Genomic DNA, 23,661 nt, shown 5'->3' with positions numbered 1-23,661 from the left:
TTTGTTCACAATGTCCCCTATTTTATGCTTCAGATTTACAGCCACGTCTTTGAAGTTTGCCGCTCGGACGAGAACAAAAGTTTCATTTCAACAAAATAAAAAGAGTTCGATGTCATCACTAACTTTTCGCTAAATTATTCTAATACATAGTTGTGCAATAGTTTTGCATATTCCCTAGGTCTAAAGTTGAAAACCAGCAAAGCACACGGTACTTCTTTGAAATTACATGTTTTTGACAGTTTTTAACAGTTTATAACTTCTTCAGAAAGCAAAATATGGTGAAGTGATCTCCGTAACTATAATACAAATCCAAAACCTGACAGCGTATTGCTGGTACTGTGTGTAGCGCCATCTTCGGTAAAAAAGGAAAAACGTCTTTGTTTCGATGCAATTAAAATTATAATGGTAAGCCTTCAAGAATTAATGAAATTGTAATCAAAACACACTGGCTAAACCTGTCCGATCCACTTGTAAATGTCAACATAATAATGTGTGTTTGACTGATATAATCAACAGCTTGCTGCACTCAGAGACTGTCGACAGTCGCTGGTGTCATTGTGGCTTACACTTGGAACCTGCAACATTGGCAGTGTTGGCAGATTAGGCAGTATGACGTCAAAACAAACCTAATAATCCAAATGATACAAGATAATAAAATTACCAGGTCGCATAAACACACATATTCACAAATACTGGACTGCCTGTGCTTTCTGGTTTCAGTTATCATCTGGGCGCACGCACTTTTGCCTGGATGGCCTGGCGTATAGTTTCTGAGCCTTGTGAGATGGGAAATGCACCATTCAGGACAAGTACAAATAAGAACTGTATGATTCTATTGGGTTGGATAGTAATACAGAATGTGTAATTGGTAGTCGAAACTGGTGGTTGGAGAAAATACCACGCTCTCAATGGTGAATACTGTGTCTATATAAGAGGAACCGATAAATCTACAAACTCTGTTAGAAAGGAGACCCAGTTTGAGCAAAATGTATCTGAAAAAGTGCCTAACCGCCTTCCGCAGATCAATAATTGGGAACTAATTTGGGATAATTGGATTTTCATATTTTTAAAATTTCTTGAAAGTGTTAGGTGCTCTTTAGCTGATTGTTGCATTATTACAAACTACTCATAGACACAATTGTGTAAGTTAAAAAAGAAAAGCAGATGCGCTTACATTTGCAGATCAAACAGACATTACTTCACCATCCAATTATTCCAAATTAGTTCCAATCGTGTTCAATTTAAAATGGTCAGGCCGGACATCTCAGATCGGGGGAAAAACTATCTCTGAGATGAACGTAACCCTCTACTCTTACATTAATCTCGTAAAGAATGTGAAAAACACATCTGATTAAATGATATAGTCTAACATGATAACAGGAGATCTAGCTACCATCACGATCAAAATTATACAGCATTCTGCATATGGATAGTAAACCCGAGCTATCTTGAGATAAAATATAGCACAACCAAGGTTTAGCCGAAGGCCATGGGTGTCAAGGTGCTCAAAATTTCAAGATGGCGTTCAAATCAATCTACTAATATTGTAAGTGACGACGTTGGTCATTGACATCGTATCAAGCATAATTTAGGTAGCAAATAATTTCTCTATATTTCAGTTTCGTTATTTCTTCATTCTGTTTTCTCATCATTTTGCCATTTCGCCGTTTCGTCATTTCATCGATTACTATCAAACTTTGTTATGTAGGCTGCGTACAAATGCTGTACCAGCATCTGACCTTACCAGAGGTCATGTTGGCGCTGTTGAAATATTTCATCTGGTTTCAAGCTGTGGCAGTGGTTACAATGGACGCAATGGGTATTCTAGGTAAGTTTGCCGACCATGCAGACCTTCATTAGATATTCCTTAAGTTGAATTTCAAGATCAAGTTCATGACTGTGTGGGAGATCCCTGTTTTCATTGCCGTTACACAAATGTGCATTATATATACACGATAGACTGTTTTGGCTGCGGGTACGTAGTATGTGCTCAGACTATGTCCTACTTCCGCCTACAATTTCAGTATTTAGCCAATATTTCGAATACACCTTCATTAAAATATATATCAACGGTCAGCGAGAGCAACAGTATTTCAATGGTGATCTTAATCCAAGTAGGGATTTAAGTTCTCCTTTTAATCTGCTGTAGAAAATTACTTTCGGTTTGATACTGTCTGTCGTGCCTGTTCTGCCTTTCATTGTGATAAAAGTTCAACGACCTCTATGATTTGTTCGCGGACGATTACTGCTGCTATATTTACGCATAAGCAAGAGGCATGTAGAGTTACGCGGACTAATATCATAATATTTATTATTTCAAGCTGCGTTGCGTAGATTTCAGGATGTCGATCTCAGTCATGGGAACGCTCCTCCGGTCATTGTTGATACGCGGAAATGGATGTCATCGGAAAAGCCAATGCAGGTAGGGACTTCCCCTCAGTCGCTATGACGTCAGCCTAACAATCACCTGTGATAAAAAACACACACATGACCCGTAGGCCACTTGTGCCTACCGCCTACGGTCCTTTTTGCTTGGTCTCGAGAATTTATTATTAATCGGTTAATAAATTATTGATTAATTTAAACTTTTAAACGTCAAAATTGCGCTTTGTGTTTCCCGGTTAATAACACATGCTTAAATTTCCACGCTTATTCAAAAGAAAGAACCAATGCGGATTTTTATTTGTGTGTTCCCATAGACAGTCTAGTCGAATGTCACTAAATTGTGCACTCGATGGCGATTCACTTGGTGCATTCGTGCTGTTTAATTCACATAAACCTGAGTAAAAATACATTTACTAAATGTCTTTCTCCTGTGTTTTATTCTATTAGACGTGACCGAGGCATTTAAAAGATGTTATTTATTTCAATGACCTTAATGTTACAATTTCCATTCACAGAGAAGATGGAGTTTGATTTCGTCATCTTTGCACATTCTTCACAATTTAGTTAAGTCGAAATCAAACCACAAATACTTTGATAATCGGGAGGCCAAACGAGTTCTACATTTCTACAAGGGATCCGACACCCCCGAGCGAAGCTTTCCTGCGTGTCTGACTCTAAGCTACGTGATCAACAAAGATAAGGAATTGGACTTAGTAAACGACGAAAAGGGTAAATTTAAGTTGCAAACTTGCTAAATAGTTCAATGCTCACAAATAAATATACATGCACACAAGTTATTCACCATTATTTACATGACTAGAGATCAGATTTAAGCAAAATGTAAAATAGAATTGAGCCAGCTATGAAAACATGTTTGCTCGTTTTCTGATCTAAGTTAGATTTTTATCTCTGGCGATAACGTAAACCAGAAAATTGTATTTCTCTGTTCGTACTAAGTCAAGCTGGTAAGGTAATATCACTTAAATAACGGGATTTCAACTGAATGCCTATTACATTTTCCTAACATGTTCTTCATCATATTTAATATTTGCAGGAGCAATTGCGATTATCACTGGATTTCTGCAGAAGAGCTTGCAAGGAAGGCATCATGGGTTTTCTATTGAAGAACTGGTAGAAGGGTTGGAAAACTTATCAGAGCATCCTAAGAATAAAGAGAACGTGAGTTGTAATGTAACGAAGTTTGTAATTCTCCTGAAGCTCAATATTTGGGAAAAAAATAGGAATTTACATAATTACTTGTTTCGTCCGTTAAATATCTCCAAGCGTGTAAAGTGACTTAAGTTTGAGACTTTTGAGTTATACTGAAGCTATGATTGAAGTCGATGAATTTGATCGGGATATCCCACAGAACAAATAAAGAAGTTTGCATATGAATTATATGACATCTTGTTTCATCGGGAAAAAATGAAAATTAACCAAGGTATAAACGTAAAAAGGGCAAGTTATCTCTCTGTGAATAAGTTGCAGAAAATATAAATGCTCAAATATGAAACAAAATATAAGAATCGGTTTTTCGTTTCAAGTACTTATTTGTTGTAAAACTAGTTATGTCCACGCATTCTCTGAAATGGTCACTTAAATTGCAAATGAACAATTAGGTGCGCTGAGTCTGGCAGACAGTCGTATACTAATAGACGGGCAGGCGATAAAACTTGTGGCAGGCTCGGCCAGTAAAGTTCATTACAGGAAAAGATGCGTGTTTAATAAGTCCCGCCATTCAGACAGAATAAAGGAAACTTGCGTTAAAATTCCGTTCTTCTTACTTGATATATAGTAAATCACAGGTGAAGCCGTCGGAGTTGTTGCTCTGAAAACGGGCGGACTTCAGTTACTAAAGCCTTCGAAATCGTTGAAATCATTTATAGTTTCGGTGTGCGACTCACCCTTCTGAACAAAGCTTCTGGAAATCCCATTTGCTGGAGTTTCCGTATCTTTACAGTGTGAAAATTATAATGTGGCCCGTGCATGTTCGTCTTTCTCCTCGTAACCATTTACTGACACGTGTGTGGCAAAACTAATCCTCTCAATCAACTTTTACTTCAGATCAAGCGAAGAGCTGTGCCATTCTTGTTTGAGCTTTTGGAGAAGTGTGAAGAATCGGAAAAGACCTTCATACGGCGTTGCCTCAGCAAACTTGATCTCTATAGCGACACCGACGAGACAGCGGAAGACATCAGTGGCATACATGAAAATTTGACAACTCGTAAGTTTCACTGGCAGTTGCTTTATAAAGACCATTGTTTACTGTATGTGCATTCGACTTCAATTTGTTAAATACAGTGATGTCACAATAACTGCAGATCATGATAAACTGAACAATGAAGGACAAAATACTTGAATATTTTCCTACGATTTTCAATAGCGGTGGATCCAGTCATTCATTCAAATGTTAGTTTAAGGAGAACAATTTTCTAATAAGTGAACGTAAATCAAATGCCTCTTGTTAAGGTGAAACTGCGTGTTGCCAACACAGTTTTTTAAAGCAATATTTCTCTTCAAAGATGACAAGGAAACCCCTCATACTATATGTTTTCAAAAAGCAGAGATTCTAAACTTTAGTATGGCAGCAGTAGTTTACGGCAAGTATGAAGTGAGTGTATGTTTTGGGTAAAAAAACCTCAATTTTGGTATTGATGATAAAAAATATGAAAATCACAGTTGATGATCTATAAAACAGTTACATTCATTTCTATTTTCGTTTAGCGCGCGTGATTATGAAATGTGGCAAAAGAAAAATGCAATGTGGGCGTGTCCCCCGAGCCTCTCCAGTCGACTTTTTTCGGCTTTCCGAAGTTTGCCCGACGCCGTATCTCATAACGGGAAGTAAAGTATTTCACACCTCCGTAAGCTCCCCACGGGGAGGTAACTTCTAGGGTTTCCGCTTACATGATCAGGACAGTGTCCTCCTTCACTATGGGAAGATGTTGTTCTTTTGGTGGCTGTGACAGCGGCAAGAACATGAACGGCTCAACTGTAAACTTTTTCAAGTTCCCGTCAAGTGTTGAGTGTTTGAACCATGATGTGCTTGTCTCTTCTGGTTCGTACATACGATCGGCCACGGTCCCTCGGCTGAGCCTGCCTCGCTACTCGCTACACAGAAGGTTGGGACCGCAATGCAAATCAACTGCATGAACACCAACACTGAACGTTGTGACTGCCACTTATAAAATGCACTAGTAGACAACACGGAACGTCGGGACCGCAATGCAAATCGACAGTAACTTAAAACGTAAATGGGACCGTGATTAAAATGCACTACAACTACAACACGGAAGGTTGGGACCGCGATGCAAATCAGCTGCATGAACAGCAACACTGAACGTTGAGACTACCATTAAAACGAACAACAACACGGAACGTAGAGATCGCGATACAAATCATGGAGCACGGTCTCTCGTGGGCTATTCAGCTCTGGGACTATTCGACCCATAGACGAGTGTACATAAGCGAGAATTTGTTTCTCGCTTATGTACACTCGTCTATGGGTCGAATAGTCCCAGAGCTGAATAGCCCACGAGGGACTGTGCATGGAGGTAGAGTCCTCCATGATACAAATCGACAGCAACACGGAACGCGTCGTTGGGACGGCGATTAAATTGAAGAACAACGGGGAATACCGGACCACGAGGACCGCGATGCAAATCGACCGCAACATGGAATGTTTAAGACCGTGATTAAAATGCACAACACAGAACATCTAGACCGCAATGTAAATCAACTGCAACACCGAACCTTGTTGCCTCGATTAAAATGCGTATGTCTGCTATGTATAGCAAAAGTTTCAATTCTGCGAGCGAGCGTTCCTATGCCTGCTGTACACTAGACAAAATAACGAAAACTTGAAGCTATTTTCTGACATGTAATATTTCACTAGCAAGAAGAGTATAGGTTGAAAAAAACGACTATTTTATTTTGCATTATCTATCCTCGTTCTAAAATGGCAAGGGTTGAAAGACTGACACTCAAAAAAAATGATTAAAATTATGATTAGCAAATTTAAAATGCCTCTTATTCAAAATGTAAGTACTTTATTGCCAAACAAATTAGGCCTTTTGTTATGTAGTATTTAAAGAACATAATGTGAAAATTTCCGAAAATTTGACCCAGCCAGAGTGAAGTTAAATTATTCGGAAATTTTGAAATTCGGAGGAAAAACAAGCCAGGGAATGGGGTGATTTGCACACATTTCCATAAATTAACACTTCTGTAACTTACAAAGGTGAACCCCAGCGATTTTTTAATCTTGGGTTAACAACTTAATGAAAATTGAATGAATATTTTAGAGCAAAAGGTACACGTGTTGGATGCAGTGCCCCCTTAATTGTTTGAATTAACGAGTAAAATATCGAACTCTGAACACGTGACTCTCTTCCTTGGAGCCATGAACGGATTTCTACACTCGAACTATTGGTCGCGCACGAAAAAAGTGCAATAAATCAAATATATTATAACCATCCATTTTTCCACCCAGTCTTTTACTCGCAATCAAAATGACATTATTTTTAGTGCAATTTTGTACAGATTAAACGGTAAGTTTCACCGTATACTTATTGATGACTTTTGCACTGTTTCGTATAGCTGTTACAGGCCTCAGCCTCGATCCAGGTGAAGGCTTTGTTCAAGGCTTAGGAACGATTAAATTAAGAGAAATTGAACTCGTTGTCTCTCACTGAAACTGTTCTTCAACAGACACCATGAATAAATTCGATGCCAAATTATTGACTATTTCACTTCTTTGCTCAGAAGCTGAACCTAATATCTTGGAGTTGGTGTTCATAAGTAAGCTTATTGGGTCGATTTTTTCCTGCTCTGTACAGTATTAACATGCGACAGGAAAATATTTTTATGTAACGAATGTCATTGGTCATTCCCTGTCCAAGCGCCAATCGTCAACTATTAAAGCAGAACTACAGTGCGGGCAGAAGACGCACTTCAAAGTGAATGGGGTTTTTGATGTTTCCAGTATATGAATATTGATATAAGCACCAGTTTAATGTTGTTACTTTGTCTAATACATCCCAAAATATAATTATCTAATGCTTTAAAGCTATAGCAGTCAGAATACAACATTTAATGCTAAAATTACGTTGCACATGTTTGTTAAAGTGAATGCAAGCACAATATAAGTATTTTGTTCTAGAGAAATAATACAATATAATAATAATACAATTAATTACAGTATTTCTTAAGTGAATTGGTTTTTAAGTATTGGAGGTAGGATGTGCAAAAACAAAATGCTGCAGACCAATCGTCTGAGATGGGATATCTCTCACACTCTCAAATACCCCAGTTGGTATAATTGTACATTCTATCTCAGCTCACCGAGGGATGGGATTCTATTAACACTGTCGTTTCAGAGTGCGAGGACGAGAAGGTGATGGAAACCTGTGCCTTTGTGGAGACCCTGGTGTGTAGTCTCCCTGAAATGGAAGCCGAAGAAGCCAAGGACGTGCTCGATGCAATAAATGCAGCTGTCAACAAAACTGCAAGAGGAGAAAGGATGGCCGTTGCAGATCGCATGGCTAGCATTGATGGTTGTTTGGGTTGGTATCACTGATATTATCTAGTGCAATTTTATTACAAATATGACATCATAACCTTTAAATACAATGAAAAAAAACCGAACTGCTGGTTACAAAGAGAATTTGCGTCTGCCCTTTGATTTAGCTGTCATTTTCTTCCCTGTTTACAACTGTCTTTGAAAGCCACGAATTACATATAGCATCTACATGCACAAATACCCGGATGTTAAACGTGAAATGGAAAAGGTCACATGTCTACACCAGCGAACACTAAAGCGACATCAAGAACTGCCTGGAGTGATCAAGCACAATGCACATGACGACAACAATTAATGATTAAATTCAACCGAGATCCGAGGACATGATGTAAGTTACAAGTTGTATTTTTTTTCAGATATTCTGATGAAAATGGCTCTCGGTTTCTATGCAAATGGTGATGACGATCTTTACCTTGACGATCAAAGGTGGGAAATCCTAAACTCTGTGAATTCTGTCATATGGAACTGTGCAGACGCCAGTATACGCTTTGCATCTGCTGCAGGGGATGCTGGGTTTGTGAAGTTCCTACTCAACATATGCCAACAGCATCACCGTAATTTGAAAGACAAGGTAGGATATTACCGTGTGCCATCACCGTGTGACGTTAGAAAAATCCGGAGAAATATTTGATTCTTTTCCGTAGCTATTTTAATTTCACTTTCTTTCGTATGTGACACTAAAACCTATGTTTGAAACTGTCATAAAATGCTGGAAAACAAAAATATACGTCTCTTGTGAGTGAATGAGTTTACTTTTACATGTAGTTTTAACATAATATGTCATACATCACTAGGTATGTAGTATTTTTAAGAGGACAACACGCCCAGCACTTTTGTTGAAGGCTTGTTTACAAACTTTCAAGAGAACTTGATTCATTTGATTTACCATCACTTTCTGATTACAAGATGGTGGCTCTTGCCAATTTAATGTGCGAGTACTACGGAAAGCCACCCATCAGTTCGGAACCTGTGTCGGACGAAAGTCAACAATTGAAGACTGCATCGCCTGAACAAGAAGTTAAAGTTGAAACCAAAGAAGATAGAGAGACTGGCGAGAAAGTCGTGAGTTAACTGTACAGTCGTTGTTGCTTTAACGAACTTATTTGAAAAGACAAAGATGTTGTAACAAATATATGTCGACTTGTTTTTCAAGGTGGGAAAGTTGGAAACAGACTCAATAATTATTAAGCACTAAACTTGAATACCAGGGAACATGGAAGGATAACTTTTTAAAGGGTTAACGTTAAATCTCATAGAATGGTCTCATAAATGTGGATTTCCATACCCTTACATTGTAAATTTATAAAAAAAACTTCAACGCTGGAGAGGTTGTGAAAACAGCAATCACATACTACGGACCAGGTAATCCACGTGTTTGTGAGATAATTCTGCAAGTGTTGAGACAAGCAAATGTACTTTGTTCGGTACTAAGATACTCGATATCACTGGGTTTTCCTTTATCCATATCTTGTAAACACCTGTATCATTCTGTACGATTTCGGGAAGCCACTGTACAGGAAATAAATAAAGTAATATAGTGGTTGCTCTTATCACAGGACTGTCAAACTTCTTCAACGGAAACTTCACAAGACGCGAATGTTATGCGATTTATAGCGGTCGGTGAACGGGCGGGCGTGAAGAATGGCGGACGTGTGGCGTACAGGATCGACTCTGAGTACGTAACTGCCGTCAACAGGGCCGTCTTCGTAACTGACAAACCTCTCGTGACCGGAAAGCCTTTCGAAATCAAAATTGACAAGACAGACCCTGAAAGTACGAGAGATTCGCTTGAGTTTGGTAAGCGTGTTGCAGAGTTACTAATATTTCGCCATAGGCGCTTTGTATGAGGACAGTCTATCAATAATTGATAGTTCAATGGCGCTCTGTGCCACAGGTCTTTACAATCAATTTGAAGCATCATCTGCGCCTACAAGACGTTTGTAGGATTATGTATCTTCACTTCGTAAAATTGTGATAAGAATTAGAAGTTAAACGGTTGACATGTATACGTATATAATATTCCGTACATGGTTTTACAATCAATTTGAGAATTTACTGTTTCTCGCTTTCACTAGATCCGTCAGGTGTTATGTATTTAATTTTTTGTTTTATTTGTGTGCTAGGTGTCACGATCTACAAAGAATTTCCAAATGACGTTGTTTATCACGGTCAAGGCTATGGGAGAGGTTCCGGATTCTGGTTCTTAAGGCAAGAGTGACATTCCCTTCGAATTCATCTGTTAGTTTGGTAGCAATAAGTTTATGATGCAATTATATCGTGGGTCATCCATGACAGCAATAATTAGGGTAAATTTGATTTCTTTGGCTGCCCTTCTCGAATATATTAAAATGCAGTTATATGAATACACACGACGTACACACACACACACACATATATATAACAAATTACTTCAAGTACAAATTAGTACGTGAAGTAATCTATGTTAACTTATTATTTATAACGCTCTGTTCTTCGCATTGAGAACTGTAATTCCCACGAAGAAATCTGAAGCTTCGACATATATATATATATAAATTTTTCTCTGTTTAATGTTATTAGATAAGAGTTATTTTCTTCGCGGAGCCGCACAACTTTGAGCTGAAGGCTCAAAGTTGTGCGGCTCCACGAAATACACGAGCATACAATGACGTCAAACAGAGAAATATTCCATGGGATAATATATTTATCATATGAGCAGTCTGTTTACTTTTCATTTGCTGTGAATCGTTCAGAATTATTGTTGAAGATTGCACAATGATTGGCTGGATCTGTTTTATTTCTTTGGATTACTTTCATTTAATGAATTAAACGATCAATCACCCAGGAGATATGTCAATGATTTAAAATTTTAATTCATAAATCAATCACGTTCAAATTTTGATACACTGAATGCCATCTTAGTCAATCAGACATACGGATTTGTTCATGTGAATTTGTCAATCATTGTTTTGCGATCTCCCGTCGCTAAAGCAAGTCAGTCATCGGCTTGCAGGGAGGTTGACTACGCTAGCGCCTTTACAGCCACAGTATTATAATCAGAGTTATTTGGGTGGGCGGGTGGATTGGACCGACGGACGGACGGATCGTATATTTGCACGCGTACAATAACGATATTATCCATATTCTTTGTAGGGATTCTAATTTTGTCAAAGACTTTAAGCTTACGGGAGGTGATTACGACCTGAACTTGGAAATGATATCCGAAGGCGATCGTATCGCAATCGCCCGACTTCCAAACAGAACTCTCCACTATTACTACAACGGAAAGGATCAAGGCATGGCCTTCAGGAACATCCCTGAGGGTATGTACTCAAATAATTAAACGTTCATTTGCGCGAAAATCAATGCGGCACTTAATTGTACGTGTTTGGCGTTTGGCCAAGAATAAAAAGTTTGTTTCTCAGCGCGTCAATTAAGACCCGCCGCGTCAACCTTTTTTCTGCTCACGAAGAAATAAAATGTAAAAAAACCCGCAAAATTCGCGACGATAGTGTATAATACAGTGCTGTATAAAACAGAACTCTAAGCAAAATAATTGATACTTACGTTCCATTCAGATCTGTACACATATGTCACTGTTATATTAAGCTGTCAAAACTGTATTGTGGCACTAAAAGTCAAACGACAACACTTTTGCTATACAAAAATGCTAAAGCAACACTGCTATGCATTTATCTCTGCGTGCATTTCTATGTTGTTTTCATGTTTTTTGCGCATTCTTGTTTGTTGAAGAATAAAAAAATATGAGAAAAAAAACCGCGTCACCACATCATTTTTGCAATATGTTTAGAATGAGAAGCAAACTTTAAATCTTATTTTTCTTAGGCTTATGCGCAAATGTCAATTTTTAATCTGAATATTCAACGCTTTCCTCGCTCACTACAGATGTATACCCTCTGGTCGCAGTTACTGGTAAATGTCTACAGGTCTCAATCGTCGACAAGACGTCGAAAATTGATGTTCCGGGTGAAATGTCGGAAGTGGACGAACCGGAATACTTGGAACCTACTGGTTAGTTTTATTCTTTTCACTTCCCTTTCATCTCTTATCGACTGAAACTAACATTTGCGTCACAGTCGGGCAAAATTTACCAACGAAATTTATAACTATGACATGTGCGAACAACTTTTATGTACACATTGTATGACATCGAAATGCATTAACTCCTAAAAATCTCCATGGTTGAAATATTCGTTCATTGAATGACAGTGATCATCTGGTTATTCCAGAAGGGGACACATGATGCCTTTACGGAAACGTGATAAAATATGAAACAAAATTGAAAATTATGACATAAAAACCACCCCATTATTTCTTTATAATACCATGTCAAACGTCTGACCAGGAGATTCGAAAATCGTTTTTAATTGCGAACAAAAATGCAGGAGACCACTATGGAACGTCTTAGGGCCTGTTTTTCGGAAGAATATTTATATAATGCACTCTGAAAACATATGTCTTGCGGTATTTAAAGTGGCTTAGAGTGCCCTCCATGTCAATTGTGGTTCTGACTTCATGACTTTACTGTATTGCAGAAACCTTCAGGTTTAAGACTGGTTTAAACCGAACAGAAGCATTCGACCGCCTTAGGACACCATGGGGCCCAGACTTTGCGGACATATCACGACTTCCGGAAGAAACTCGACGAGCAAGATCAAAATTTGATCGTAATGGTAGGTAGATTTATAGATATCATATCAGTCTATATCGTTTAATCGGATGTGTTTGTCACATTCATAACGTGTATTGATGTAACAGTAGTGGCTTATGTCCCTCTCAGAGATTTTTTTCCGATATGAGAAATCCGGTCTGACCAGTTTAAATCGATTAGCAGAAGGCGGAAAGGCATTTTCAAGATACGTTTTGCGTAATCTTGGTCTCCCCTCTAACAAAGCTGTTCGGTTTATCGGTTCTCCGTTTAGAGACTAGACACTGTGGTACAAAGTATTCTCCGATGAAAGTGCGGTATTTTAAACCATCAGTTTCAACTACGAATAACACATGCGCTATAACCATAGAGCCCACTAGACTTACACAGTTCTTATTTTTACTTGTGCTGAATGGTGCATCTTCCATCTCACAAGGCTCAGACTCTGTACGCCACGCCATACTGGCAGCATTCTCATAAAGGTAGTATGCGCTCCGAAATTGAAAGACTGATACTTTTGCTCAAACTTTCCTGAATGAAACTTTCCATTACTAAATCAAAATTAAAAAATTAGGGGTCACCTTGCAAAGTTTGGAACTACCGAAACAAAATACCCAAAAAATTGCGATATTTTAAATTCAAAATGGCCGCCATCCCCGTGTTAACTATATGGGATCATTAAAATTTTGGATTTTTGAAAAAGTAAGACAGTGAAAGTTTTTCTTTCTCCAAGAGCTTTAAAATGAGCCCTCACAAGTGCTTGATCAGAAAAGAATTGTAGAAATTTGAGAGTCCGGCTACGGTCCTCGTGGCACGTTCTACCTTAACTTTCTATTCACCATGATCCTGGAATCCAGTACAAAACAGAGTTTCACCTTATAATTACAAGATCACACCCCTTAAATGTTTTATTTTGGGGGAAAATTAAATCTGTAATGAAATTGATTACACTAGCAGCATCTGGCTCTTCACGTTAGGCTTAGAAGTGGAAACGGGATACATGTTAGTGCCCAGGACACACGCACAGAGGAACAGAGGAATTTGATGGCCTCCAATCCGGTGTCTGGATTTGTCAAGGAAAAAGTGAGAAAAGTACTTACGTACTGGTATGAACAGAATCCTGGATTATCCTAGGAATTGTTCTTTTTGTGAGCGCAGGATAGTGTGTAGACTTGATTCAAGTCTGTGATTTTGTGAATGTTTGAGTGGGGTAAGTGCGATGATTTGTCTGCTATTTTTATATGAAACGCGCGAGTGGGGTGAACGCTATACAGGGGAGTTTCTCCCGGAATAGAATCAGGCAGAAACTAACTTACAACTGCGCAGACTCAAAGGTAACGCGTTTGAACGCTAAAAAATCATTGGCCTGGGCTGCCAATTCCAGTTAGGTTGGTGTATGAAATAAAATAAATACAAGAGAAACTAAGAAAAGTGATTTTAATTTTGAAAATTCACCTACTTGAAGGAAGTGTAGATAGTGTGAGCGTTCAGATGACAAATGAAACCAGAAAGCACACAGGCAGCCCAAGCTGCTCTGTCTGGCTGTGTTTTTTATGGCTGCGGACTTATGAGGCTATACCGGGGACCCATGCAGACTTACGTGGGACTTTTGTAGGTCAGTGGTACAAAGTTCTTATGAAAATACTTAAGGACTACATAAGTTGAACTAGATGGAGAAATGAGGAGAGTTTTTACCGTTTTAATTAAGTTGCGTCATATACAATGGGAAGAAAGTTCATCTGGTTGTGAGTGTGTCAAAGGTGATTAGAAGTTGAGTCACTGTGGCCTTGTTGGCCTGATGCTAAGAGGATAAGCATATGAGGTGGATGTTGGAACGTTGGAATGTGCAGGATCAGTAAAGAGTCAACACGATTAGAACCAATTTGGGATAATTGGATAACGTATTCATGTTTGTTTAATTAGCAAATATAAGGTCATCCATTACCTTTTGTTTGCATCGCACTTATTTTTAGATAATTGGTAATATTGTAACTTTAAGCTATAGGGCACCTAACAATTTTTATAAATTTGAACATTTATAAGACCCAATTCTCACAATTAGTTCCAATCGTGTTGAGTTCGAACTGTATAAGGCTGCTCGAAGGATCGGATGGTTACAGAGCATGTGTGCCGGGCAGTTAAAATTTGTGGTTGAAAAAATACCGTGCTCTCGTTGTGTGAACATGCTTCATTACGGGAAGGCTCCATTAACTTAGAAATACCCTACTCGATTTCACAGACCTGCCTTTCCTACAATGGCACTACAATAGCACCAGCTGGATTAGATAAACATAACAATGGAACATTCACACCTTGGGGATTAAAAGTATTCTGTTTGTCACCCGAGTTGCTCAGGCAATGACTCTGGTTTCAGGTACCATGCAAGTTAATGCAGTCGTCCCCTAATGTTCTATGGCCAGAACGCCCTCCAAAAGGAGAACTAAAATCGGATATCTTATAGTGGGGACCTTTTATCGGACTTTCATCAATTTACTGGGTCCAACAGTCAATAGATTAGAATCAGTGGAATGGTGAATGAGTTATTGGTATATTTAATCAATTTTCATCTCTACATTTTGTCTTTGTATTTTCGCCTGTTCTTTTCAATAGTAAAATCAGTTCTGGATGTTCAATCAAACGTCTCACAGTGGTATGAAAGCAAAATAGAAGTAGAAAAACGCTTCGCAGAGGGGCGCGAAAGCGAGGCTGATTTACTGACACAGATCAAGGAACAGCTTGGCTATACGTCGTTGCTAAGCAACCCTATGATGAGGATCGATCCCGTTTCGAAGGAATCCGTCGTCGCTATACGAGACTACATCTGCGTGCACGGGCCCGTGCTTGGTGCACATGAAACCAGTAATGTCATTCCGAGGGAACCAAATAAGCTGACCGGTCGATTGGCTGACGTATTCGAGTATGTTCTGAAACCCTGCTTTGATAATCTCAACAATGTAGATGGGTATGTGTGGACTGGGAGTACCAGCGAGGGATTCGCCATCACAGACCACACTACTGGAACTGAACGCTACTTGAACGACGAGATGGATTTGATGATACCAGTTGCAATGGTTACCGAAGTTTCGGATGACGATGCAAAAGGGACTGAAGGCATTCAAGTTACCGGTGAAAATGTTGGATGCACCGGGGACAGCATTGATGACGAGAGAAACGACCTTGAGTGTGGTCTTAACATTGGGTTAGAGTCATTAGTCAGCGAGCTTGAAAGACTTGGTCTTGCCAAGCACCCGAATGGAAAACCATCGTTAGAGTGGGTCAACACTGTCCTACCTGGTTACGTACACATACGCGTACGACAGGACAAGGCACAAGCTTTCACGGATGAATTTTTGAACGAGCTATGTATTGCCATCTCGTCTGCTACTGGGGAGAAAGAATACTTCCTCTCGAGATCCAAAGTACTGAAGGTCCAAGAGGATTACGTAAGGTCGCGTATACCTGCCGTCCAATCACAAATCGACAAAAACTATCAGCAACACGGAGGATTTCGTGGTAGAGTAGAACTACTACAACAAGGACCAGTTCAAACCCTGAGTGTCTTCTATGTAGCAAAATCATTGGAAGGTATGAAAAAGATTATTAATATTCACAGAATATTTTAGACATTCGAATTACATTGGAATATTCGAAATGAGTATGATGGAAGTTCATCTTGTATTTATTTTTGCCAGATATTGTTTGAAAGATTGATTATGAAGATCAGTCTGGTGTTTTAACTCCAAAAGAAGAGTTAAGTCGGCATTACATGATGATATTTTTACCCCAAGTGAATCGTTCACCGATGTACTTGCTTTGAATGTTAGAAAATTAATAAACTCGGCACTATTGGATTTATGTGCGAGTTTACTACACTCATATCGTGCCAATCAATACATTTTTGTGATAACTATGCCACATTTTTAGGTGGCCCGAGTGAAACGACAGCAGAATTTGAGCAAACCGTGGATGGCGCCTTGGCCCTGATCTGTAAGGAATGGCCGTCTGTAGCCTCGAAGTGGGAAACACGTGATCGGAAATGGCCTACCAGTGATGTCGTTCGTGCAATAATGGTGGCTGGCTGTCATATTGTACCGAAATCTTATCCAGGGGAAGGCGGTGATGAGTATCTGCAGTGGAGACTTTCTTTCTCTCTGGCCGAGAGAACCCTGGCTCACACTTTCACAGAGAAACAGAGGATGTTCTACCTCGTTGTTAAGAAGATTTGGCGAAAGTTTTTAAAAGTAAGTTACCGTCTAGTAAAAACGTTTTGTATCAACCTTTTACTAATTTGACAACGGTGTAGTTTACCGCAAAGTTAAAAAGAAATATATCTTCAAAAATCTGTTGTTGCCGCCATAAACTTGGTGTTTGTTTCATAAGACTCTAACAGTCACTGTATATGGTGAAGCATTCATCAGATGGGGCTGGGGTCTAGAGATCTCTAATTTGACAAGAAGGTATAAAAAAGCTTGGAAAATATTATATTTGCTGTATGATGGTCTCTTCCCAGGAACCAAAGGTACTCTCTTCTTACCACATGAAGACGACCATGTTCTGGGTGAGCGAACGAACACCAAGTGACCAATGGAAAGAGTCCAACCTTGGAGACCGATATATGGATTATTTTGATCAACTGATACGGTTCTTGGAGCAAGGAAATGTGCCAAATTTCTTCTTGCCTGAAAACAATATGCTGAGTCACATTTCCAAGAGCGAGATTGAAGAGGCGCTGAATAAAGTCAGAGAGGTCCGCAGAAAACCTCTTATTTACATGCGGAATCTAAGTGTGCCTACCAACATTTTTAGCGTAAAGCATTGAGAAAGATGTTAAAATGCCAGAGTAAGATTATTCAGCGAGATAAAATGAGTTGCTGTGCCCAGAAAAATTATGGTTGCATTCTCACCATGGGCAATTTTCAATTATGGTAAATGTTTTTCCTTTATGACATAGTTCAAAGTATGACTTAGAAGGGTTGGGAGGGACGTATAATATTGTAAGAAGGGGAAAAATGACTGGCTTATATTGAAAAGGCTGACTTTCACTTGAAATTGACATGCCATGTAAACAGTTAACAATAAATAATCCTTGACAATGCATATTTTTTGTAGAAAGCCAGACAATGATTGACAAGAGTAATCTGCATTATCAATTTGCGTCAAATTTGGTCTTCTTCTAAGTATCTGACACTGACACGTAATTATTTATACCAAAACATAACTCTCTGTGTCTTTATCTAGTTACTTGCGCCATCCCAAAATGTTATGGCCGGGGTGGTAATTATCCCATGGCGCTCACCACGTTTTCTATTATGATGATGGGGATTCACCATAGTTTTGAAATGCTCAATAATCAATAATGGGGGAGGCCTTAGTGCCAGTGTTTTTGTGGGGGTTTTGTTGGTTTTTTTTGCTGTTTTGTTGTTTATGTTTTTTAATTAAGACACTGGCTCATAATTGCACAAAATGAATCATACCATCCACAAATTGCAACATTCAGTTGCAGTTTTCGACGTGCCCTTCAGGCTTGTAACTTGTACACATTTTTACAAATGGAAAAATGGAAAGCTTTTTTTCGTTCTCATTTATTCACTTGAAAGAGAAACTACTTTTCTTCTTGTCACAGGTGTCCAATAAAATGTGATTTTTATGAGTAAAATGATAATTAACAAAGGGCAGTTTTTTGCCATCATCGGCTGTGCTATTACGGTTTCAATGGTAAAAGTAAAGGTCCTCTCAGACACTGTGCACATCAGATTTGGCTACAACTTATAAAACTTACTCTTCAGGGTTTCTCAGGAGATGTAATTCGAACCAAGCAAAAAAGCCCATTTTAAGTCCTGTCCATTCTTTTTGTAAATGCGCGATTGTACTATTTGTAGTGATAGTTTCTTTCATAAAGTTTCTTAACTATCATTAAAAAGGTAACAGCGAAAGCCAAAATTCATATTCGATACCTTGAAAGCTACTTGAAAGACATCTATTAAAGAATGGTTTCAGAGAATTTAAATAATGCATTGTCACTAAAAATAAAAATTTTATACTTAAATTATCGTGGAAGCACAGAGTTCAACTTAGATCCCTCTCAAGTTTGAGTAGCTACAATTTATGACAATACAACTTCTTCGATATATGTTTGTTCTGTAATATCAACTACAATGTTATGTACTCTCTGAATCTTTTCACGCCCAATTCCTCTGAAGAGGTTCGGGCATGGTAATGAAAGGGTTAAAGGTACATTGCAATGCCCGGTGTTGAGCTTGTTGAAATAGCCTGCATATGTACAGGCAAATAGGGAACTTTCAGTCTGGACCAAAATTCATGTGTTGGCAGTTAATTTTGCTTTGTTAGTGATACTTATTATTGGACCAACATGTGTATTTTTATATTTATCGATCTCAGTAGTATCAAGTCCAACAGATTACTTGATATGGTAAAGCGTATTTACGGTTATAAGTGTGGCACTAAAACTATTAAAGCTCTTTATTGTTCACTAATTGGTAGCCACCTGGAGTATGGAAGTGTTGTTTGGACGGCACATTCTAAACGAAATCTAGTTAAATTAGAAATAATCCAAAGCAGATAGATATATGCTTCATTATCCTACTGGTGTTGATATTATAAACAGATAACCTTTTACCCTTGTAGTTACGTAGAGAGGTGCTTGACCTTATGTTCTTTCATACATGTATTACTGTACTTTATTATATGAATGTACATGTACACAAGTTTGTTGTGTTTCTATCTTCTATTATTCACACCAGTCTCACTACTGATTCAAACACACTACAATTAAATCGCTTCAACGCTCTTACGACGACTGACTTTGTATATGTGATTTGCACCTTTTTTGGTCACCTAATCCTATGTTGACCTTCTTTTACAGTTTACGTAGTATAAACCTTAATAAATTAAATAAAAATAAAATTATGCATGCTATGTTAACAAACTATAGTCAGGGCATTTCTGTCGTAAAATGCATAAAAAAATTGTCAAAAGATACAACTAAATGTTCATTACAGCCCCAGCAGCTACGAATGTGTAATAAACCAATCTCAAAGACCCAATAGCTGTATCTTTTAGCATTATTTTTGGGATTTTACTTCCAAACCAAAACAAGTTCATTGGTATGTACTCATTGAGGAGTGTAAATGTCCAAATTTGAGCAAAATAAATAATAAATGTTTGCCCAAACAAAAAATGGCGTCCTCATGCAAATAAGCAAAAACAAAGTACGCAGTGCATATATGCATTGGAGTCTTCACAGAAACAACAGAGTAGTCCAATATAATGCATAGTGTTGAATGTTTTCCACTGAGACACTATATGCTATGTTTCTTTGTAATATTACCAATTTTTAAAAATAGCGGGAAATCAAAATAATGGTTAAAATTTAAATTTACTTGTCTAATTTTTTCAGTAGTAAAAGACTATATATAAATCTGTAGAATTTAAAAAAAAAACAGAGAAAATAGAAAGCTATTTTCAGGTCGCCAAATTTCAAGAGATACAGCTACAGGGGCTTTAACATCATTTTAGATTTCCCGCCATTTTCAAAAACTTATCATGTGACATAGAAAATACAGATTACAATTATAACAAAATGTTTACCATCGTGTGTTGTGCATGCAAGTAAATGGTATCATACCTGTTTCTGTTATGATCACGATGTGTATGTGCAGGAAATACTACATTTTTGTACTTTTACGTGGGGTGCCATCTTTAGCGGCACCCCTTTAATCTTTAACCTGTTAAAACGCGTAGGCATGGTCCAAATCAGCGAGCAGTGATACTTCGATACATGTCCTTTAGTTAGCATATTTACAAGAACTAACTTTGGTTTGAATCATGAAAATAATGCATGAAATTAGCAGGTATTGGGGCTTTAAATATGTTAAGCTTTACGCACAAATGAGGAAAAAGAGATTTTCAGTGACCCACAATTGAGGAAAAAGAGACTCTCAATCAGCCAAGCATGGGTTTGTTAACACTTAACATTGTGGCTGTCGACAGTCTATTTATCGACTTAAGTTTTTGATTCACTGCAGTTCTCTCTTTTATATAGGTGATTGACATAAATTTATGTACCAGCGTTCTGGAAATCTGGTTTTGCATAAGAAATATGAAATACATTCACAGCTCATTTAAAATACTGTATGAACACTTTAAAATTGAAAATTTGCAATTCCTGTACTACACCTGACATGTCAACAATTTCACCTAAACAGAATGACTGAATGTTAATATATAATATATATATATTATATATATATATATATATATATATATATATATATATATATATATATATATATATATATATATATATATATATATATATATATATATATATATATATATATATATATATATATATATATATTTAAGCAATAATGCACCCCCTCCCGGTCCATAATGGACGAAAGCAAACTTTGCACGACATAATGTACGAGGCGAGGCCGAGTACATTATGGAGTGCAAAGTTTGCTTCAGTCCATTATGGGCCGGGAGGGTGTGCATTATTGCTATTATTTTATAGTTTTGGCAATGCCAGTGAATTTGTAGTTGTAGAAAACGAATAAAAAAGAAAATTTAAACTGAGTTTGAAGCCAGTTAGCGTCCTGACTCTGCACACATCACATGCACTCCACACTGCACTGCACTGAACACGCACGTTCAGCACAAAAAATGACCAACACTTTCACGGTTCAAAACGATGTATTTTCGAAGGAAATGAAAAGGAACTGCATCCCTACCGTCTATATCAAACTTGAAAGATCACATTTAAATATCATGCCATTCAAAAAGCCGACACGGTGAAATGCCAGAGATGAAGAAAACGGAATGTTCATGCATCGACATCAGCATGATCAGCGAGCTGCATGCCATGGTATCAGCTGATCAATACGATCATTATTATGTCGCTAGTTACAGCATTCATTGCAAACGATATCAGCAGAGTTCAACATTGTTATTCTAATGTTTATATTTCAATACTAATGGTGTCTATAAATTTAATTTTCGATGGCTTCTTGAGAAGAGCTATTTTATTTCGGCGAACGAGAAAACTTGACGTAAACGAGTGCTTGAAAGGTACAGTTGATAAACATACTGGAGGGTTTCCGTACCGTCGCGATATCGAGAACAAGGCAAGGTAAAACCACAGACAAGTAGAAAAAAAAAACGATGAATGAAAGTTGTCTCCGATTACAGTCAGTGTATCAGAATTAGGTGGCCGAGATGTTAGATCAACGGAGAGTCCACGGTCGTCATGATTGTTGGTAGTAGCTGACCTTGGACCGAGACTTTGAATGGCTCCGTAGTAATTTCCGTAGACACTTCCGGTCAAGGTTGATGACAGTAAGCTGCCGTTGTTGGCCCGTTTACGGCTGGTTCGAGTAGCCTTTCACGCTTGCATAGTTTACATGGCCACTGACATACATAATATGCCATGTGTCAAACCCAGTATCGTCTAGGAGTTTGCAAACGTACTGAGTTCTGTTTCACCTTTACGGCAACGAAGCGAACCATGTTGTAAACAAACGTAGTAGTACAACCAGCGTATCGGACGGGGACTGCATGCTGAGCGCCCGCCAGACAGACGACAAGTGCATGCGGGCGCGTGAGGACTCAAAAAAATGTGATAAATCGTACAGTGAGACATTATTATCAATATTGTTATTATCAATATCATATTGTGCACCATTATCAAGATTTATAGTTTTGTGTAATACATGGTTTATCCGATACTTTCCCTCCTTTGAAATGCGCAGTCCTTTTTTCGTTTTCAAAAGAAAAACTTGCTCGCTGTGGGGCCGGCCGCAATGCTGAATAATGGAATACATTATCAGTAATAATGTATGGATATGACGTCACAAAATTCACTAGTATTGACAAAGCTATAATATAATAGTAGTTAGAGCACTCTGAGATTGTTGGGCAGCCTCTTGCGTAATATAAGGGGCGTTCACTGTTGGCACTATGCTTCGCTCATGGTACGTATTGCCGTTAGAGCACTCTGGTGAGTCCGTATTTTTCAATCCTCAACAATGTGCAACCGTACTCTCTGTGCCCAAGTTCAGAGGTTGCCATAAAGCCATTATGGTGATAACCGGGAGGGCACATTGTATACATTTTGTGTGTATATATATATATATATATATATATATATATATATATATATATATTTCTTTTCCTTTGTCTCGGAGAGGTCACCCTGTTTTCGAACTTTGGAATAGGGGAATACCCTTTTTCGAAAGTTCGAATGGGGTCAGCCATTTTTTGATGTCCGCAAAGAATTATCCATCCCCCATGCCGAAGATACTGACCAGTCCTCTGCTTCGACTATCGACAAAGACATACGCGACAGTGCTACAAATGACAATAAATACGCTGTCATCAGTGATGCGTTCACTTGTGAAGCTTGTGTGATTTCTATTATGATGTTATTTCGGTCATCGCTGCTGTCATCTGTTTTAGTTTGTCATACTTCCGGGTTCACGCCGCGGTTGATGTGCGTCAATCGTGTCACAAACAACGCAAATCTGTTGCTTGATTTTCTGAACGCACATCCCACAGCAACTGCAGCCCGCTCACATGGCGTAGATCACTGCTTTCGGCGATTCTCTCAGCCGACAAACTCACACTCTTTGTATCAAATGAAGATTCTCATCCATAGAATATCGTACATTAACGATATTTTGACAATTCTAATTTAAACCAATTTAAAAGCGTATTTTCTTGAATTATTTTGTGATTTTGACACAAAAAGTACTAAAGAGATCTGCGAAGACCATTGACATCGAATAATTAACAAGGGTAAAGCGCAGTTTAATGGATGCGAATGAGTTGAAACATAGCCATTAACAGAGCTCGAGCATAGATATGGCTTGAAATATATTAACATACACATATCGAATATAACAGTATATGATGTGTCTTTTTACAAAGTAATGAAAAATCTGAAGAACCAAGCTGAAATTTTCAGCGTTGTATGAGCTTTCAGCTTGTCATACATTTATCGTAGGAACTGCAAATAAGGAACAAAATG

The 23,661-nt window shown here is 38.2% G+C and overlaps 1 protein-coding gene across 3 annotated transcripts; it reads left to right on the top strand.

Moving 5' to 3' along the window:
• Window positions 1–1,717: 1,717 nt before the first annotated feature.
• LOC139137233 (uncharacterized) lies at window positions 1,718–20,841 on the top strand. 3 transcript variants are annotated; one of them, XM_070705224.1, is made up of 16 exons: window positions 1,718–1,828; window positions 2,322–2,422; window positions 2,950–3,114; window positions 3,440–3,564; window positions 4,450–4,609; window positions 7,764–7,949; window positions 8,323–8,537; window positions 8,873–9,028; window positions 9,523–9,763; window positions 10,090–10,174; window positions 11,099–11,268; window positions 11,852–11,977; window positions 12,502–12,639; window positions 15,225–16,199; window positions 16,539–16,855; window positions 17,125–20,841. In XM_070705224.1, exons 2-16 carry the CDS (start codon window positions 2,395–2,397, stop codon window positions 17,431–17,433), a joined length of 3,396 nt encoding a protein of 1,131 aa, XP_070561325.1. In that variant the 5' UTR covers window positions 1,718–1,828; window positions 2,322–2,394; the 3' UTR covers window positions 17,434–20,841. The 3 variants fall into 3 exon arrangements, with proteins under 3 accessions (XP_070561325.1, XP_070561324.1, XP_070561326.1); XM_070705223.1 differs by having other exon boundaries at window positions 1,767–1,828; window positions 2,901–3,114; XM_070705225.1 differs by lacking the exons at window positions 1,718–1,828; window positions 2,322–2,422; window positions 3,440–3,564 and having other exon boundaries at window positions 3,031–3,114.
• The last annotated feature ends 2,820 nt before the right edge of the window (window positions 20,842–23,661 follow it).

Source organism: Ptychodera flava, chromosome 7, assembly GCF_041260155.1.
Source record: "Ptychodera flava strain L36383 chromosome 7, AS_Pfla_20210202, whole genome shotgun sequence".
NCBI lineage: Eukaryota > Metazoa > Hemichordata > Enteropneusta > Ptychoderidae > Ptychodera > Ptychodera flava.
This window is presented reverse-complemented; position numbering and strand designations above follow the sequence as displayed.

Excerpts from the sequence above, each read along its gene's own strand:
- LOC139137233 (XM_070705223.1), top strand. The coding sequence starts at position 1,807 with ATGGACGCAATGGGTATTCTAG. Across the intron at positions 4,610-7,763 it reads ACATGAAAATTTGACAACTC|AGTGCGAGGACGAGAAGGTG; the intron begins GTAAGTTTCACT and ends CTGTCGTTTCAG. Across the intron at positions 11,269-11,851 it reads CTTCAGGAACATCCCTGAGG|ATGTATACCCTCTGGTCGCA; the intron begins GTATGTACTCAA and ends CGCTCACTACAG.